The 19,156-nt window shown below is 42.5% G+C and overlaps 2 protein-coding genes across 2 annotated transcripts in view; both read right to left on the bottom strand.

Moving 5' to 3' along the window:
* Nucleotides 1-1,606: 1,606 nt before the first annotated feature.
* On the bottom strand, nt 1,607-10,563 carry LOC125288263 (histidine--tRNA ligase-like). Its single transcript, XM_048234472.1, has 13 exons — nt 10,454-10,563; nt 8,566-8,625; nt 8,223-8,342; nt 7,752-7,847; nt 7,241-7,366; nt 6,707-6,814; nt 5,985-6,083; nt 5,079-5,172; nt 4,407-4,534; nt 2,761-3,003; nt 2,492-2,608; nt 2,240-2,386; nt 1,607-1,767 (listed from the first exon to the last, which is right to left on the bottom strand). Exons 1-13 carry the CDS (start codon nt 10,478-10,480, stop codon nt 1,708-1,710), a joined length of 1,425 nt encoding a protein of 474 aa, XP_048090429.1. The 5' UTR covers nt 10,481-10,563; the 3' UTR covers nt 1,607-1,707.
* A 5,588-nt stretch (nt 10,564-16,151) lies between these two features.
* Nucleotides 16,152-19,156, bottom strand: part of LOC125288909 (histidine ammonia-lyase-like) — a 34,567-nt gene continuing 31,562 nt past the window's right edge. The window contains exons 21-22 of the mRNA XM_048235616.1: nt 18,918-18,987; nt 16,152-16,315 (exon numbers count right to left, since the gene is read on the bottom strand). Of these exons, the coding sequence (XP_048091573.1) occupies nt 16,256-16,315; nt 18,918-18,987 (130 nt within the window). The 3' untranslated portion in view covers nt 16,152-16,255. The remainder of the gene's footprint in view (nt 16,316-18,917; nt 18,988-19,156) is intronic.

Raw genomic sequence — 19,156 nt, 5'->3', positions numbered from 1 at the left:
CAAGAAATTTGATGACCTTTGATCTCTAGGGGGCGCTGCAATTAGCAAAAATGCATTTTGGCTTGTAACTGTTGATGTGTTTGGAATTAAAACTTACTAGTGGTGTCTGTAAATACTGTTCGAGGTCCTAAAGCCAACACATGCCAACTTGGGATGTCAGCATAATCTATCTGGCCGCCATTTTGGATTTTTTCGGAAATGCAAAAACATTTTCACAGGTCACAGTCTTAGCCTGTTTGTCTCGAAACTTGGTGTACATGATCTCTTTGACGCCATATTCAAAAGCGTTCGCTCATTACAGCCAATCGAAATCTACGGCGAAGCAACCAAACAGGAAGTGACCTTATATCTCAGCCAATCTTTGGTTATTTGACATGAAACTTGCAATGAGTGCTCGCAGCTCTATATCTGATGTAATAGCATCAACTCTGGCCTACTGGTCTGCTTGGCTCCCTCATTGCTGCTTACAGCTATATTTCGTAAATGTTTTCACAAGTTGGAAGTCCAAGTCCTAGTCCCATATAACCTACCCAGACCGCTACGATCACAGAATACTGGCCTTCTTGTAATTCCAAGAATATCAGAAACTACAGTAGGAGGCAGAACTTTCTGCTATTGTGCATCCCTCCTCTGGAATAATCTCCCTCCCTCAATTCGATTAGCAGACACCCTCCCTATTTTTAAGTCTACACTTAAAACATACCTCTTTACTGCCTCCCATAGTTAGGTATGGTGCGGTGTGGAACTTCACCCACCTCAGGGTTTTTTGGAATGGACCACCCTGCTGTGTCCTCATGTGACCTCAAGTTATCCACTTAAACTTGCCTACTTGCTAGATTTCACCAATCTTCCATAGCCTACTGCAAGTAGTTTGAGTAGAACTACTGCTCTTCATTATCTCCCTGCTTGTTGGTATTATCATATTGTATTATTTCACGATCGCTAAACATTTGATTAATTTTAATTTTGTCATCAGCGAAGTTGTGATTGAAGTATGTCATTCAGTTATGGACACTCGTAAATTGCGGTAGAGGGGAGAGAGAGGCGCTGGTTACCTTATGAACTGCTGGTTTGATAAATACTACGCACAATGAGGAAGCACAGCGTGCGTTATAACCGAACGCGCATAAACAGATGCAGCGCAAACCGTGCTAGTGTTAGTAAATCTACCCCAGTGTGCTAAGGAGTTGTGCGGCCCTCTAATGAGGCATGTATAGTTTGCCATGATGCAGTACATGTCTGTGTTCAATTTAAGTGCGATATGTTACAATCTGTTTCAATATCCATCTATAATATCTCCGTGTTTCCCTGACTGTGTTTCCCTGTTATCTGTTTAAGTTTGTGCATCATGGGTAAGTGCCTTGGCCCTTTCCTTGCTAGTGTGTTTGCCCACCATAGCACAGTGCGTTTTGTGTGTGAGATCCCTTCCACTCTTCCCATACATTCTCATCTCATGACAGAGCTCCGTTTAAGCCTGAACAGACTGAAAAACTGAAACACCATCCACCGACTATCAGAATGAAATAATCCATGAATAATCCATAAATCCATAAATAATACATAAATCTGCCTAATCTTTGTGCCAATACCACATCAAATGTAAAGATTATTTTATTTATGTCTTTATTGATGATGATGTCTCCTGAACAAATTTTACAGATTGATATCAAAACTTTGATTCATTTAGGTGTGTTTGTTTGCATGGACTTATGACTGAGAGATTCTCTTCTTGATCTCCTCCACCAGGTTTGCTCTTGAGATGTCCACCTGTAAACAAACACAAACAAACACAAACCCATACACTTTCAATTAAATAATACACAGACACACACTTTGAAGGAGGGTAGTGGAATATCATCATCACCATCATCATATCAGATGGTGCGTAATATATGACGCGCACTGGGTTGTTGGGGTATGTGTCTGATATTTCACTGCGAAGCAGTGAAATAACAACATAGCGTTGCTTTAAAGTTAATAATAATAACAAAGCGTTGCTTTAAAGTTAATAATAACAACATAGCGTTGCTTTAAAGTTAATAATAACAACATAGCGTTGCTTTAAAGTGAATAATAACAACATAGCGTTGCTTTAAAGTTAATAATAACAACATAGCGTTGCTTTAAAGTGAATAATAACAACATAGCGTTGCTTTAAAGTTAATAATAACAACATAGCGTTGCTTTAAAGTTAATAATAACAACATAGCGTTGCTTTAAAGGTTGCTGAGTTGCAGACCTCTTCTCTGTTGGCGACGTCACGCAGTTTAACGATGCCATCCCGGAGCTCCTGCTCTCCCAAGATGGCCACCAGCGGGATGCCCGTCTCCTCACAGTGCTGCAGCTGGCTCAGGAGTTTAGGGTTCTCCTTGTACATCACCTCCGCCTGACACACACGCACACACGCACACACACACATATGGTCACATAAGGCATATCCAACATGTGAACACAGATACAGAAATGTACAAACACACATTCTTCTGCTCACCTTTATCCCTGCATCCCACAACTCTGCAGTGAGTTTGAGTCTCTCTTCCAGAAGGTTCTTCTGAGCTGAGGCGATCATTACCTGTGTTTCTGTTGTACGGACCTTCACACCTTTAGCCTGGAGACACGCAGTGATATCGAGATCAGAGTGACTAGTATACTTGTGTTCTAGAGACGAACACAAACTGATTGTTCTCTATGCCAAGTGTGACTGAAAGCATATGGCGTATGTGTTTGACTACAGGATGTTCCACAAAAGCAACATCTCACGTCCGTCTTCTGTTCCACGATGGAGAAGATCCTCTCGATGCCGATGCTGAAGCCTACGCACGGAACGTTGCGGCCCTTGGGGTCGAACATCCCCACCAGGCCATCGTAACGGCCACCCCCAGAAACACTGCCCACATTGATGTCCTGTCCCGCGCTGCCACTGCCATCACCGGTCAGCACAGCCTCGAAGATGGCACCTGTGTAGTAATCCAGCCCGCGCGCTAGAGACAGGTCAAACACCACCTGCGCACACAAACAAACAGGCATGTACAGGCCACCACAGACAGCAGGTCACACACACACAAACACCAGACAATTCAAATACACAATCACACACATGACAAATATATGAAATAGAGAATACACACGCAGGGGAACAGCTGCTGAGACAAGAGAACAGCAAGAGAGAGGAAGCTCGCATCATGCTGAACCAACCAATAGAGAGGAAGCTTGCATCATGCTGAACCAACCAATAGAGAGGAAGCTCGCATCATGCTGAACCAACCAATAGAGAGGAAGCAGCTCGCATCATGCTGAAGCAACCAATAGAGAGGAAGCTCACATCATGCTGAACCAACCAATAGAGAGGAAGCTTGCATCATGCTGAACCAACTTCTGGGCTAAAACCTTCACAACCGGGAAACAGCTACTTTCAGAGACGCCCACTGATCTCACTTCCGTTGTGTTCATGGTCAAAAGTTCCTACTGAAACCAGTGCGAAATGGCTGCCGATACAAACATAATTGAAGCATGTTTAAGGTCGATTTTTGAATCTACTCCCCACGAATTTGAAGTTCGTAACAACATTTGCTTTAAACCTCTGCAGAAGTTATGTCTCATTTGCCTAAGCAAAGGCTAACCAGAAATGGCTACAAAGGCAAACTTAACGCCATCATTTTGGTTGTTAGGTCGCTGTCAACGGTATTTTCATGAAACACCCAGTACATGTGCATACTCACAAGGTTTGCCACCTTTCTGCGATTGGCTATTGAAAAAAGCTTTGTTCGAAATCAGAGACATTACCTCACCCTATTTCCCCCTGAATCCAGGCATATTCCTCTAGACTAGTCTAGGAGTGACATCATGATGTGACTAAGTCTAGGAGTGACATCATGATTTGACCAAGTCTAGGAGTGACATCATGAATTGATCAAGTCTACAGAGGGAGTGACATCATGATTTGATCAAGTCTAGGAGTGACATCATGATGTGACCAAGTCTAGGACCAAGTCTAGGAGTGACATCATGATTTGACCAAGTCTAGGAGTGACATCATGATGTGACCAAGTCTACAGTAGGAGTGACATCATGATTTGACCAAGTCTACAGAGGGAGTGACATCATGATTTGATCAAGTCTAGGAGTGACATCATGATGTGACCAAGTCTAGGACCAAGTCTAGGAGTGACATCATGATTTGACCAAGTCTACAGAGGGAGTGACATCATGATTTGACCAAGTCTAGGAGTGACATCATGATTTGACCAAGTCTAGGACTGACATCATGATGTGACCAAGTCTAGGACTGACATCATGATGTGACCAAGTCTGGATGTGGATAATAAAGGTTATATCACCTGCTTATACACCGAATCAGCCCCCCCCCCCCCCACACACACCTCCAGTGGACTATGGAGGATTCTGACCTTGTCTGTGATCTTGAAGAGCTGCAGGTACCCGAAGAGAAGCTTGATGTCCTTGAGGCCAGCAAGAGCAGGTTCACTCATAGACAGCTTAGGGTCCTCCAACAGCTTCTCGGCCAGTTCCAGTCCACCTAAACACACACACACACACCGACACAGACATGCACACGCACGCACGACACACACACACGCACAAACACACACACATACACACACGCACACACACACACCAACACAGACATGCACGCGCACACGCACACACACACACACACACACTCACATACACACACACACACCGCACACACACACACACACACACACACACACACACACACACACACACACACACACACACACACATAGAGGACATGTCAGTGCCCATGGTAATGGTACATACATAATAGGATTCCCTTGATGGACATGGTGTTGTTTAGCATTGCCACTCGGTTCCATTCGCAAGCAATATAGTTATGTGGCTTTGGATGAAAGTTAGATTAGCATGTGCTAAATGCTTGTTACCTTTAATATCCAGTATCTCTTCCATCATGCAAATGTGTGTGTTTATGTGGTTTGCTTTGCGGTGAGTGCTGTGACCAAACGCATGTGTGTGTTTCATTTACCTTTCTTGCTTTGCGGTGAGTGCTGTGACCAAACGCATGTGTGTGTTTAATTTACCTTTCTTGCTGACGTACTCTCCAATCATATCTGCTACACTCTCTGGGAGTCCTTTCTCCTTCACCATCTCAGTCTTCACCTCGGCCCATAGCATCTACAACACACACACACACACACACACATTATAAACTTGATAAATTTGATTCCTCTTTACAAGTCAAGTTACATTAGGAATCAAATCTTCTGAATTCTGAGTTTACAGATTCAGCGGTATAGGAAGCATCGTCTCTTCCAAATAAACATGCTTCCTATAATTGCTGATATGGAACAGTACTTCACTAGCTGCTTGGCCTTAGTTTTATTTAGTCCCCCAATGCAAAGTTCACGGACCGCCAACCTACAGTATGTACATGACCTAGGCTACCATGAGCTGGCATTTGTATCCTAGGTTCTCAGTGGCAGAAATCAAAGACTGGTATTTGAGAGTTTTTGTACAGAGTCCTCCATAAATCAAGGTCAAAAGCACATGACACTTCAAATATTTTAACTTTTTTAGCATTCTGAGAAATGGAGATAATGTCTGGTGTGTTTGCAATTCCAGAGAAGGTGTTTGCAGGTGAATTAAATCATTCAACACACACACACACACACACACACACACACACACACACACACACACACACACACACACACACACACACACACACACACACACACACACACACACACACAACCTTCACTCCGACTTCCTGGACCCAAAGATAAGCTACATTAAGGGTGGTCATATGCAGAAATTGCAAGTGAATAATATTCAGACTCACCATTAAAATGATTCTGTGTGTGTGTGTGCGTCGTCGTCGCGTCGCGTCGCGTAAGGCATGTAATGTGGTGTAAGGCAGGTAATGTGTGTGTGTGTGTATGTGTGTGCATGTGTGTGTGTGCGGTGTGTGTGTATGTGTACCATACCTTGTCCAGTTTGTCCACAGAGGAGCAGACGGTGCGGAACTTGTCATCAGGAACTCCACACACACTGAACATGCCATCCAGGATCCTTCTGTCATTTACCTGAAACAACAGCAAGTACATGCCACTCTCATCAGCCACACACACATGCACACACACCCTCATCACCAACACACACATGCCACTCTCATCAGCAACACACACATGCACACACACTCTCATCAGCAATACACACATGCCACTCTCATCAGCAACACACACACGCACACACATGCCACTCTCATCAGCAACACACACATGCACACACACTCTCATCAGCAACACACACATGCCACTCTCATCAGCAACACACACATGCACACACACGCTCATCAGCAACACACACATGCACACACATGCCACTCTCATCAGCAACACACACATGCCACTCTCATCAGCAACACACACATGCACACACACTCTCATCAGCAACACACACATGCACACACACTCTCATCAGCAACACACACATGCACACACACTCTCATCAGCAACACACACATGCCACTCTCATCAGCAACACACACATGCACACACACACTCTCATCAGCAACACACACATGCGACTCTCATCAGCAACACACACATGCACACACATCCAACTCAAGCAAGCTCTTCCTTTTCTCTTTGATTACCAATCATCAATACACACACACACACACACACACACACACACACACACACACCTTGATCTGGAAGTTCCCCAGGTCCAGTTCAGTTAGGATTTCGTAGATTATCTTCAGACACTCTGCATCAGGAATCATGGGATCGTACTGCCCAGCTACATCAAAATCCTGTGGTGGAACATGAGAGGTTACTGTAATCCACAAACCACACACACATAAATACACATACACACACATACATGCACACACACACGCACACACACACATTTCAACTTCACAAATAGAGAACAGAAGCTTGCTGTGATATGGGCTGTTTTAAATGGATTACAGAGTGAATCTTGAACTGAACCTTGACTTATATCGCAAATCAAACCGCAATCAGACAAAAAAATTGCAATTAGATATTTTCCCCAAATTGTTCAGCCCTAGATTTGATCATATGCTGTTTGTCAGGCTTGAACAATTAGTTGTAATGATGGCAGGCAGCAGGATAGCCTATTTCTGCATTGTTTATACTACCTCATAATATGTCATAGGGTGTGAAATGTGGGCCTATCGTCTATCACAGGTTAGATGTGGGAAAGACAGACTCACGCATTGGTAGAACTCGCGATAGCGTCCACGGGTCATAGCTGGGTTGTCACGGCGATACACCTTGGCGATGTGGTACCGTTTGATGTTAGTGATTTTGTTCATGGCTAAGTAACGGGCGAATGGCACCTGAGGTACACTGTTAAGGACATGGGCATGTGAATGACTGGATGGACAGTAAAGCCCTGGACAGGTAGACCCGTATCAGACTAGAATCAGCACAAATACACTAAAGGAGTCTAGCTGTAGCTGCTCACATACTGTATGGCCTCTGAAGCAATGCAGCTGCAGTAAATGGGAGGCACAGGATGGCTGTAGAGAGAAATGTACTTTCACTTTCGTATTGATTCAATACAATTACTACATGAATAGCACAGGGTAACTCCCCTTGAAGGCAAACACTGAGTCATATATTTAGTTGAGGGCTGTGTTGTGTTAAACTATGCTGCTATATCAACAGAGTAGCAGCATCTGATTATGTAATAGCATTGGTCAACTCAATGTCCAAGGATACGGTGAGGTCATATCTGAGGGACAGGAGTTCTCCCCCCTGGTCCTTCAGGTCATAAATCAGTTTGGAGTCTTCTCCGTACTTCCCCATTAATGTTTCCTTGGAAAACAAACAACACAGGCTTCTAATATTAGGATTTAAGAAAGGCATAGAGTCTAAGTAGAATGGATCTAAAGTTTAATAACTGGGCAAAATCTATTTGCTAATTTAATATCATGAAAAATATCACTAGCGTAAACATGGGTGGGACAGTGGGCATTACATTATGCTCCCACATAGCACATTTAGTTCATGCCGGATACACTTGCTCACTGACTCAATTTACACCTTGCTTGTCATTTAAATGAGGGCCCATAGCCTCAAGATAAAACATTTCTTAAAAATAGACTGCATGTGAATAAAAAGCCCAATTAGTTTTTTCATAACTAGTTGAATTAGAGGTAGAATAATTAGTTTGTTGGCTCCCCTTCGTACCTTCAGTTCAAAGACCGGCGTGTCGATGGTCTCGGCTGCATGACGCTTGAAGCTGTTGGTGATGGTGTTGAACACCTTCTCCCTAATGGCCATCTGCTTTGGGTTATAGTCCCTAGTGCCCTACAGGGCCAGAGCACACACACACACACACACACACACACACACACACACACACACACACACACACACACACACACACACACACACACAAACATTGTGTGTCATTGGTATGAGATACCATTGATCTGTTTTAGATGTATAAAAACTGATTCAACTCTCATTCATAAAACAAAAATAGCAGCATCTTGAAATGGCCAGGTAATTAGTGGGATCGCATGTTTACCTTGGGGGTCTTGAGGAGGTATTTGCCTTCATCTCCTCCTGACGGCGCCTTCTCATCAGTCTGCAGGGAGCAACAACATGTGGAAGTCAGACACACATCAGAGAATGAAACAACGGCTTCCTATTAACCATTAATAGAGAATGAAACAACGGCTTCCTATTAACCATTAATTAAATGCCTTTCTCTCAGATACATTCATGCATAGGCTACAGTCCTGTCTTAAACAAATAATCCTGCACTTGATCATTTCATATATGCAAATTCAGTCAATTCTTTTCTTTTTTTTCATATAACTTTAGAATTTTCATTTAACTTCATCAAACTGATGTTTTACCTGTCCAGGTACAATAGGCCTACACATGTTGTATATTTACATAACTGTAGGCTAATGTAAGTAGCCTACTAATGAGGAATATGCGAGATTCATTTTATATATAAAAAAAGCGTGGCCTATGTAAATGCTCTCTCTTCACTGTGTAAGTATAGCCTAAGGCAGCCTAGTGTGCCGTGAGAGATCATCAGGTGTGCCGCAGAAAAGCAACTGTGGCATCAAAGAATTTATAACCACATGCACTCATTGATTGTATGATTGCACTATTTGTGGTATGCAGGCATTGTACAACGGGGCCCCATATCCAGTATTCACAGAATCATCACATATCCAGTTCATAACAACAATTAAATTAGATATAGTCACCTACAAATGAAACAGAGGGTGCTTGTTTTATTGAGCAGGTCTTGCATAGAAGCCATAATAAGGCCATATCTGTGTATTATTTGAAATTTTAGGCTATGGTATGTTTATTTTTTCTTCACACAGGATGTTAGTGTGCCTTAGTGAAACTTGATGGAAAGGTTTAGCCTAAGAAGCCTATTTTAACTCGCTCGATAACTTAGTTTCACTTTGGCTGCATGCCTTTTCCGCATCGTGGATATCATGTAAGTCTATACGGCCAGGCCAATTCCGAATAAGATAGCGTACAGTCTGCACAATAAATAGGCCTATATATTTTTGTATGTTATAATTACAGATAATAATAGATACACTTTTTGGAGCAGAAACTATGCTATTTGAAATAAGGTTATTGTTCGTTCGTTTTATTATTATTTCTTATTCCATATCATTGCATTGCATCATCTTATGAACCATAGCCCATCGTACATAGCCTAGTTGTAGACACGCATTTTATTTTAAAGGTGCGTTTTATTAAAAAAAAGAGAAAGAAACGCAAAATAGCCTATGTTACGCTGTCTCTTGCTACAGAGTAGCCAAAAAAGATCCCACCCGTCCGATTTTCATGAAACTCGATGGAAAGGTGTAGTGTAAGAAGACCTCATTATATTTTAACTCGCAGGGTAGTTGATAACTTAGTTTCACTTTGGCTGCATGCCTTTTCCGCATCGTGGAAATCATGTAGACCATTTCCGAATAAGATACAGCCTGCACAATAAAACTTAATAGGCCTATATTTTGTAGGTTATAAAGATAATAATAGATACCCTTGTTGGAGCAGAAAATATGCTTTTTGGAATAAGGTTATTTTTCATTCTTGTTACTTTTATTTCCCATTGCATGACATTGCATTGCATCAGATTATGAACCATAGCCCATCGCAAATCTGTAGACACTCATTTTATTTTAAAGCAGCCTATGTAAAAACTTTCTCTTCACTGCAGTAGTAATGGACTGTTTGAGTACTAATTAGACAACAATTAGCCCAACTGTCCGATTTTCATGAAACTTGATGGAAGGTTTAGCGTAAAAAGACCTCATTATATTTTAACTCTCAGGGTAGCTCAACTTAGTTTCACTTTGGCTGCATGCCTTTTCCGCATAGTGGACATCATGTAGGCCTACGCCTATTCCGAATAAGATAATTTTACCTACCTCTTGTTTCTGTGCCTTCTCAGCCATGCTGCTTCTTATACGGACCAGTGAAAGAATGAACTGAGCGTCCTGTGTTGCAAGACAGTTCCTGCGACTCTGCTTCTCTAGGCGGAGCTTCTGTGAATATCATCTCCAACGAGCGTCTACAGTTTCGATATCACAAATATTCATTACCCTTACCTCCCACGCTATAGGGGAGGACGGCAGGGCAGGCTATTGTAATCGGGCAAGTCGTGCCGTCCAAGTGTGTGTCACATAACTTCAATAGAAAAGCTCTTGCGCTTCTTAACATTCAGCCTACTGACAGATCTTTCGTGCATCGGTCTGGCTATGCTGTGCTAAATGTTTCTTGTTGTTCATCAGGTGGCAAACGCTGAAGAATCCCTCCCTATTAAAATTGTTCCTTATTTCAGTTCAGTCCACATTTTTGCGTACTGCATTCGTCCTCGTGTGTGAGGGTGAGCGATCCTGTGCTCCGGAATAGGCCTAAACACACTTCTAGTCGATGGGCCAGATGAGATGTCGCTACCACTCAAGGTGGCAAAGGTTGCTTATACTTTTTGAAAAGATACATGTCTATAGTTTGCATTTTTGTATGATAACCCTTCTGGAGTCACAGCTAAATTAGTGTTATCAGCTGTTAAAGTTACCCTCCCCCATTGAAAAAACACATTTTTGACACAGGTGCCTATCTTGCTATTGGCCTTTGTTAAAGAAATATTTGCATATCTCATTTTATAATGTTTATAAACAAAAAGTATAAGCAACCTTTGCCACCTTGAGTGGTACCGACATCTCATCTGGCCCATGGACTATTCCCTTTTCTTGCAAAAAGCAAGTTGAGATTTGTGAATGCTTGCTGTTACCAGCAGGCACTGTCCGCACTAGTCATCCCAGACCATGCCAGGAGACAAAGGACACAGCTTATACCACAATCCAAATTTACGGGCTAGAATAAAATAATAGTCATTATCAGTGCACCTACAAATAGACATGAAACTTAAGCCTCAAAGGTCACCAGAAATATGCTGTTATCTATGTGTGTGATAAATAGCTTTGAATATACTGTAGTTGGCTACTGCATCTAGATAGGCTATCTAATTTTGCTTATATAGACTAACCTATTGCATACCACTTAAAAGCAGCCTACAGATTTCAGCATAACAAATAATGATAAATAAATAAATAGATTCATCAACATGCATTTTGATCTAAATGACAGGAACATCTGTCTGTCTGTCTGTCTATCGGTTTATTAGTCTGTTCTTCGCATATCTCTTCGAATGTTCGTCTGATTGATTTCAAACTTGGCAGGTGTCTTGCTACGGGCACGAGTAAGTGCAGTGCCAAGTCTGACGTTGTTTGGATGCGTAATGCAAAAGCTATCGTTAAATATATCGGTAAAAGAAGCACACATAGGCTTTCTCCCTACTGTATCCACTTCCCTCTCACAGAGCACTGTAGGCTCGCACATGTCCAACCATTAGTCCGATTGATTTCAAACTTGACAGGTGTCACTCTTGCTACCTGCACAACAGGCAACAAATTCCAGAATTGAATTGAAACTGGCTCTTGAATTTCCAATTCAATTCTGGAATTTCACTTGCATTTCAATTGAGGTAGCAAACAGGAAGCAGAATTTCTATTTGAATTGTGCACAACCCTGCTGCACAAGTAAATGCAGTGGCAAGTTTGATGTTTGGATATGTAATGCAAAAGAGATTGTTAAATATGTCGGTAAAAGAAGCAGCTTTCTCCGCTCTAGCCATTCCCCCTCACACAGCCCAGCGCTGGACCAGAGACCGGCAGCGATACAGAGGGCAGGGAGTTTTGGCAGCACTGAGTCAGGGCAAAGCACCGGTCAAGATGCAAGATGTTTGGATGATTATCATGTTTGTTTGCTTGAATAAAATGGTTCCATGGATTTTGCAGCAACACACCAACAAAAACGGGTATGCAGTGGCTATTAAAAATAAACACTTTGAATAGCCCAGGGCCCAGTTTCCCGATAACGACGGAGACACGATCTTAAGAGGGTTTTCTACGATTCATCTTACGATTGTTCGTTTGTTTTTTCCGACTGTTTCCCGAACATGCTTCGAAGCGTGAAGCAGCGTGCACTGCTCTTGAGCAGCTCTTAAGGGAGCTGTCCATGTTAATAGTTCTGAAATATCCTCTGATTTGATGGTGATGTCAGGTGACTGCACGTCACAGCTATAGGCCTACTGTTTAAACTTCGGATCTACACATTAATTCACATCAATACGAAAATAGAAACACTTTGACATCTGCATGTAAGCATCCCAAGTAGGTTATATAATAAACACAGACATAAATAATTGTAATTAAGATTAAGATTAGATTTTCGCTGTGTCACTTAAGAACACGTTTGAGGATAAGAAAGAAGTAAGAAAGAGAGGAAATGTGTAGGCTTAGATTCTGATGCAGTAGGCTACAGACTAAACCACATGTTCCTTTCTCTGCTTTTACCTCATAGGCCTAATAAAATATATCCCTCACTTAGCAAAGATATTCTGGCAACGTCTCGTTTCTTAACTTGATTGCATTTTTGCTTTTCATCACATTATTATGACCATTAAATGTAGGCTATGCTATTTTGCACGCTAAAATCTGATTCATCACAGGTAAACACAATAAAGAATGGGAACGTAAGATGGATTATGTATTCTAAGTTGTAATTCCTCTGTATGTCCTGTTGGGAACCTCAGTGAGAAGTACTGTTAAGACGCTCTTAGCCGGTAGATCTACGAGTGTTTTCAAAGTCAAAGTCAAAGTCAAAGTCAGCTTTATTGTCAATTTCTTCACATGTTCCAGACATACAAAGAGATCGAAATTACGTTTCTCACTATCCCACGGTGAAGACAAGACATATTTTACCAATTTTAAGTCCACAGACAAACATAACATTCAAGTAAACAAAAAGTAAGTAAATAAGTAAATAAGAGGGCACATATAATAATGAAAAAATAAGAGCAGCAACATTTTGTTGAAATTGTGCATAGACAGTCAATAAAAAACTAGTGCAAAGTCAGGCCAATAAGAGGCTTGGGTAGTTCTGTTTGACCTGAGTAATAAAGAAAGTGGCATAGTGGTGCAAGTTATGTAAGAGCAGCAGAAGTGTTGTGTTTTCAGGACAACAACACCAAGTTGTAAAGTGTACAAGTGTGCAAGTGTTCAAGTGTGCAAGTGGAGTAGTGCAGGCGGCCATTGTGGGTCCAATGTCCAGGATGTTATGTAGCTGAGGGTGGAGGGGGAGGAGGGAGAGAGTTCAGCATCCTTACAGCTTGGTGTATGAAGCTGTTGGTGAGTCTGGTAGTCTTGGGGCGCAGGCTTCTGTACCTCTTCCCAGAGGGCAGTAGATCAAACAGATTGTGAGCAGGGGTGACTTGCATCACTCACAATTTTGAGTAAGCTACTTGCGGGTGAGGTGGGTGGTGTAAATGTCCTTCAGGGGGGGGGTGAAGCACCAATGATCCTTCCAGCTGTGTTCACTATGCGCTGCAGGGCTTTCCTGTTGTATTCAGTGCAGCTTCCGCCCCACACAGCGATACAGCTGGAGAGGATGCTCTCAATGGTGCCTCGGTAGAATGTGGTCATGATGGCTGGTGGAGCACTTGCTCGCCTGAGTTTCCGCAGGAAGTACAGGCGGCGCTGAGCTCTCTTTCACGGCGCTCTTAAGCTACGATGGTTTCGGGAAACAGTCGGCAAATCTTAAGGCGTTCATAAGAGGTACTTTACGATACTCTTAGGCTTAAGATGCTTACGGGGAACTGGGCCCAGGCTGCTTTGGACTGTCTTTAGACTTTGAATTCCGACTGCAAGGTCCCAAATTTAAAGGAGTGGTCCCGAATGCTACAGACCACCAGCTACAGACAAGTGTACATTAGTGCAGTTTTTAGAATAGGGCAGTGTGCAATATAAAACTACAGCTCCCTATTGCAGTGTTTCTCAAACTTACTCAGACCAAGGCCAGAGACTTTCTAATGAGGAGACACAGCACTCAAAACACCCTCCATAGAAATGCATGGGGCTAGTTTGTAACGTCAATATGGCCGTTACTACATATATCACACCCCTTCCTCGGCAAAACGTCGACATGTGAATACATTGAGCCAATCATGTGGTGTGATGTGAATACATTGAGCCAATCATATGGTGTGTTGTGAAGACATCGTGCCAGTCATGTGTTGTGATCTCGCCGCTGGAGCAAGATTGGTGTCGTGAAGCCTTGCGCACGCGCATTTCTGCCGAAATGAATGCCCGACGAGTGCCCAAAAAGCGTCATTTGGCCGCCGAGTGGAGGGACTTGCCTAAAAGGACTTTGCCAAGGCTCACTTGGGATAGCTTGCAGACCACCAGTGGTCTCCAGACCACACTTTGAGAAACACTGATCTATTGTAGTTTCAAATGCAATATTACAATAGTGTTGTGATGCAGTGTTTGTTTAGAATAGGGCTGTGTGAGTGTAATCAATGCAGACTGTGCAATATCATGTGCAATATAAGTATAAGTATATACTGTATACTTTTTTGATCCCGTGAGGGAAATTTGGTCTGCATTTAACCCAATCGGTGAATTAGTGAAACACAAACAGCACACAGTGAACACACAGTGAGGTGAAGCACACACTAATCCCGGCGCAGTGAGCTGCCTGCTACAATGGCGGCGCTCGGGGAGCAGTGAGGGGTTAGGTGCCTTGCTCAAGGGCACTTCAGCCGCGGCCCACTGGTCGGGGCTCGAACCGGCAAAAAAGTATATATACTTAATATACTTATACTTAATCTTAATGTAGTCTCTTGTTTTAGTGTTACCGTTTACTTTGAGAAAGTCATCAGGTCCCCCTGGTTGAAAAACATCCCAAAATAATACATTTTCTCACCCCCACAATTGAAATGGACATGGTGTCATTTGGGTTTAATGCTTCCCTTTGTTATGCCAATCTCAGGCCATGTCCCTGGGTCAAAAAAATCCAGCGAAAGCTAAATTCTTTGTCCAGGTGTGCCCTTCTAAAGGTTAAGCGGAGTTGTGCATGTTTGCAGAAGAGTGGAGGAAAATAGAATGAGAATTCTTTCATCAATTCTGTGTTGGTGTCTTTTACTTAATGGACATATTTATTGAAGTAATCTAAAAGTAATCCTAAAGTAATCAGATTACGTTACATGTTTTTGGTAGTTATGTTACTGATTACAAAAATTGCCATGTAATTTGTAGTCAGTAATGGATTACATTTCAAAGTAATCTGACCCAACCCTGACTACAAACTACTCATACACAAACACAGTTATCATTCCACTGACAAAAAACATTTTATAAATGAATCCATGATTGACGTGACTGATCACCTCCTGGATAATGATTGAGTGATCACACCCAAGGATTATGGGTGATGGCAGAGCTCACTAACCTGACCCTAGCCAGATGAATTTCGTTCCCCTTAGCTCTGCCTAGCTTCACTCACATCCATCTGGGACCTCTTCCATTGAGAGTGATTTCTGCAACCGACTTTATGGTTCAGCCAATCAGGACGCAGGGCGGGAGTTTCATAGATGTGACATAGCGTAGAAGCGACTGTGAGACTGTTATTAGCGTCACGGGTTGGCTTCGATGTGAGTGGTTGAAGTAGCACGTCAATAGATGACGGACAAGTGGCTTATTAAATCATGCGCAAGCATTTTTTGATTAGGCCCAGCCTTCTGAAGCAACACTTCAATGGATCGGTTCCAGATGGATGAGTGGAGCTAGGCGGAGCGAAATTCATCTGGCTAGGGTCAGGTTAAGAGCTCACTGCTGGCGTTCCATCTGCTCGTACTTCTCCATGTAAGGCCTTACCGCCTCCCACACCTGCAGAGGTCAGAGGTCAAGCACAGAGTTAGCCCCCTAGTACTGCTCAGAGGGCACTGAGCTTCTAGGACATGAGCCAAGACTAGATAAAGAGATGGAAGTGAGATAACAGAGAGAGGGGGCACTTCATTTATTAGAGATGTAGAGAGAAGGTAGTACAGGTGTTCCAGGAATGGCAAACCTCACGCTGATGATTCTAACTACCAGGCTCGGACTGGTAATCTGTACAACCGGGCAAATGCCCGGTGGGCCGGTCAACATGTGGGCTGGTGACCTCCGGGAATGTTTTTTTTTTTTTTTTTTTTTTTGAAGTTATTTAGCCTTTTTGCGGCCCGTCATGTAGGCCTAGGCCTAGCCTATAAATGCAGTTGCATCCATTTGGCTTGGGGGGTGACAGGTCAATCATTTTGGCCTCTTCATGAAAGGTTGTTGTGTGTTACGATCGCGCCCCCCTGCCCCACCCCTCAAGTGGATTTGTCCAAGCAGCCGCTAGGTTTGTGGGGAATATAGCCTAGGCTACGAGTCCATGCATGGTAGCCTAGGCTATATAAGTGCCCTCCGCTGGCTGGTGTTCACATCATTGCAGTTTAACCGTAAACAGCAATCAGAGGTGTCTAGTTTTATTCCATAAATATATTGTTTTTATAGACGTTAGTTGCACGCGCTACCAAGAGCTTCCATTTACTGCACCATGTAGGCTACTGTAGTGCGGTTTGTCTGTCAACATAAAAAAAATCTACGGGTAGCCTACAATTTTCGCACAACTTAGTGGAAAAGTGTAGCACAGGTAAAAAAAAAAAAATATTCATTTTTGGACTCAAAGGGAACTTCAAAATATTTCCCATATAGTAGCCTTTTAGCTCACAACGACAGTGAAAGTGAAACTTGAAAAGTGGAAGTCTCTCCACCGAGTGTTACATGATAGATAGATGCACAATCAATCGCGAGTCGATGCAGGTAAAAAGTATCAGTTAGTAACGAAGGTAGCCTAATTTTGCAAAATGTGATGACGGCACACAAACTTGGGCAAAAACGTTTAGTATACACTTGTGGTGATAGCCTACAGTTAGGCCTAATGTGAATGAATCGCGGACTATAAAGAAGAAGATTTGCACCAAATAAAGGCTGTGGTTGTGTTTCTACAACATGTTGGCACAAAACGTAATTTCTGTCAACTACGATGTCCATGTTCAGTAGCCTATATTTTTCACTTAGTCAAGCAGTGACATGTGGTTTAATGCATGGGGTAACATGACGTGAGACAGACAGAAGATGAGCCTGTCTTTAGTAGCCTATCCCTGAATCCTGTCCCTCTCAAATCACTTTAAAATGGTGTGATTAGCAACTAGAATTAAAAAAAAATCCCGGAGAGACCCCCCCGGACCCCCGTGTTATTGTGATTATAACCTATAGGCTATAGGTCCAAATCTAAATGTTTGGGTTCAGTTTATTGTGATTATAATAACCTATAGGCTATAGGTCCTAATCTAAATGTTTGGGTTCAGTGTTATTGTGATTATAACCTATAGGCTATAGGTCCTAATCTAAATGTTTGGGTTCAGTGTTATTGTGATTATAACCTATAGGCTATAGGTCCAAATCTAAATGTTTGGGTTCAGTGTTGTTGTGATTATAACCTATAGGCTATAGGTCCAAATCTAAATGTTTGGGTTCAGTGTTGTTGTGATTATAACCTATAGGCTATAGGTCCTAATCTAAATGTTTGGGTTCAGTGTTATTGTGATTATAACCTATAGGCTATAGGTCCTAATCTAAATGTTTGGGTTCAGTTTATTGTGATTATAACCTATAGGCTATAGGTCCTAATCTAAATGTTTGGGTTCAGTGTTATTGTGATTATAACCTATAGGCTATAGGTCCTAATCTAAATGTTTGGGTTCAGTGTTATTGTGATTATAACCTATAGGCTATAGGTCCTACTCTAAATGTTTGGGTTCAGTTTATTGTGATTATAATAACCTATAGGCTATAGGTCCTAATCTAAATGTTTGGGTTCAGTTTATTGTGATTATAATAACCTATAGGCTATAGGTCCTAATCTAAATGTTTGGGTTCAGTTTATTGTGATTATAATAACCTATAGGCTATAGGTCCTAATCTAAATGTTTGGGTTCAGTTTATGAAGTGTTGCTACAGCATAATACTGTGTGTTTGTTATGGGGGGAATCAGGGGGGAATTTTGGTATGGTGGGCTTGTGTGTGTGTGTGTGTGTTGGGGAATTGCCAGGGCGAATTTTGTTCCCAGTCTGACCCTGCTAACTACTCTTTTTAAGTATATTTTTTGGACTTTTGCCTTTATGTCAATAGGACAGTGGAGAGAGACAGGAAGCGAGTGGGAGAGAGAGATGGGGTGGGACTGGGAAATGAAGTTGGAATGGAACCCCCATGGGCACCGAGACCGATATGTGGGATGGCGCTGCCGCTCGCGCCACAACTACTCTGTTTCTAACCTGAGTAGGTAAAGGCGAGATCTACATTGCTCCATAGAGTAGTGTGGCTGATCTGCATTGCTCCATAGAGTAGTGCGGCTGACAGTGGAGGTCTGCGTGAGTTTAGGGTGAGAGAGAGAGAGACTGCTCACCTTTTCCTCCAGCAGCAGCTTGTGTGCGGCCTCGATGTCAGGGCTCATGGCACGATCCTTGTCCCAAGGCCTGATGGGAAAACAGATCTCTTTAGTGGCTCTGTTGCTCCTACAGAGTTCAGCTACTCTTTGAGGTTGTGTTCTCTATTACCTGACCACAGAGTTACACTTTAAAGTGACCCTTTTACTCTTAAAGGTCCTGTTGTGTTCTCTCTTACCTGACCACAGAGTTACACTTT

The sequence above is a fragment of the Alosa alosa genome, chromosome 23 (assembly GCF_017589495.1).
Source record: "Alosa alosa isolate M-15738 ecotype Scorff River chromosome 23, AALO_Geno_1.1, whole genome shotgun sequence".
NCBI lineage: Eukaryota > Metazoa > Chordata > Actinopteri > Clupeiformes > Clupeidae > Alosa > Alosa alosa.
Note: the sequence above shows the minus strand (reverse complement) of the source record. Positions and strands in the feature narration are given on the sequence as shown.

Bases quoted from the DNA above. Each gene is read 5' to 3' on its own strand.
- LOC125288263 (XM_048234472.1), bottom strand. From the start codon at position 10,480: ATGGCTGAGAAGGCACAGAAACAAGAG. The intron at 5,173-5,984 runs GTATGGTACACA...TGTGTGTTGTAG, and splicing joins CTGTGGACAAACTGGACAAG to ATGCTATGGGCCGAGGTGAA. The intron at 2,609-2,760 runs GTGAGATGTTGC...GCGTGTCTCCAG, and splicing joins TCGTGGAACAGAAGACGGAC to GCTAAAGGTGTGAAGGTCCG.